Source organism: Aethalodelphis obliquidens, unplaced genomic scaffold, assembly GCF_003676395.1.
Source record: "Aethalodelphis obliquidens isolate GAN/ISIS:26980383/991018 unplaced genomic scaffold, ASM367639v1 scaffold2891, whole genome shotgun sequence".
Taxonomy (NCBI): Eukaryota; Metazoa; Chordata; class Mammalia; order Artiodactyla; family Delphinidae; genus Aethalodelphis; species Aethalodelphis obliquidens.
Window position 1 is genome coordinate 1 of NW_020840794.1, and position 1,451 is coordinate 1,451.

A 1,451-nucleotide genomic window follows, 5' to 3' on the forward strand; every position below is an offset into this window, starting at 1 on the left:
CATGATAAATATCCCTCTTTGCCCGCTGAACGGGGTTCTCATGGATTTGGGTCATCAGGCATTGATTCAGCTTTTCTTTCCTTGTCTCTTGATGATCGGCCAATGATGACTTTATGGATTGAGGGCCGTAAATTTGTAGGCCTTGTAGATACTGGCGCTGATCGTAGTATTATTACCCAACAAGATTGGCCAAAAGCATGGCCCCTTCAACAGTCTTCACAAACTCTACAAGGTTTGGGATATGCTAAAACACCTAATCTTAGTTTAAAATTGTTGACTTGGAAATTTGAGAAGCATAGTGGTTGTTTTCAGCCTTTTGTAGTAGATGGATTGCCTTTTAATTTGTGGGGTCGAAATGTTCAATCTCAAATGAAGTTGACATTGACCAATGACTATTCTGAAGCAGCCCAGAAAATAATGCTGAAGCAAGGTTATGTTCCCGACAGAGGCCTAGGCCGGCGGTTACAAGGTATACAATCCCCTTTGGAATTGATTCAAAAAAGAGACCGGGCAGGCTTGGGTTTTTCTTAAGGGCCACTGAGTCTATGATTCCTATTACTTGGATGACTTTTGACCCTGTTTGGGTTCCTCAGTGGCCTTTATCCCGAGAAAAGTTATTGGCAGCCACACAATTGGTTACAGAACAGATACATTTGGGACATTTAGAGGAGTCTACTTCCCCTTGGAATACCCCTATTTTTGTAATTAAGAAAAAATCTGGTAAATGGCGATTACTGCATGATTTGCGCGCCATCAATCAGCAGATGCAATTAATGGGACCTATTCAGCGTGGTTTACCGGTTTTGTCCACTCTTCCTAGGGATTGGCCGATTATAGTGGTAGATATTAAAGATTGTTTCTTTTCTATCCCATTACATAAAAATGATAGGGAGCGTTTTGCTTTTACTTTGCCAACGGTGAATCATGAATACCCGGATAAGCGGTATCAGTGGATTGTGTTACCTCAAGGAATGGCAAATAGCCCTACTATGTGTCAGTTATATGTGGATACCGCTTTGCAGCCCCTTCGAAAATTGTGTCCATCTTTACGTATCATTCATTATATGGATGATATATTGCTAGCTGCTCCTATTATGGAAGATTTGGAACATGCTTTGACTGTGCTAGTGCAATGCTTGCACGAGAAAGGCTTATATCTTGCTCCTAAAAAAATTCAGAGGGGTGACATAACACAGTTTTTGGGGGCACGGATTTCTCATCATACAATTTTGCCACAGAAATTGATAATTAGGACTGAGCATTTACAAACTTTGAATGATTTTCAAAAATTATTAGGTGATATAAACTGGTTACGTCCTTATTTAAAGTTAACCCGTCATGATTTGATGCCTTTATTTCGCATTTTAGAAGGAGATTCCAATCTTCTTTCTCCCCGAAGTTTAACGCCAGAAGCTATTACAGCCTTATCCAAAGTGGAACAAGCAATGAGT

At 40.2% G+C, this 1,451-nt stretch overlaps 1 protein-coding gene across 1 annotated transcript; it reads left to right on the plus strand.

The window, feature by feature from the left end:
• The first annotated feature begins 102 nt into the window (after window positions 1-102).
• LOC113617212 (endogenous retrovirus group K member 10 Pro protein-like) lies at window positions 103-531 on the plus strand. The gene has a single exon (XM_027100471.1). It carries the CDS (start codon window positions 103-105, stop codon window positions 529-531), a length of 429 nt encoding a protein of 142 aa, XP_026956272.1.
• Window positions 532-1,451: the final 920 nt, after the last annotated feature.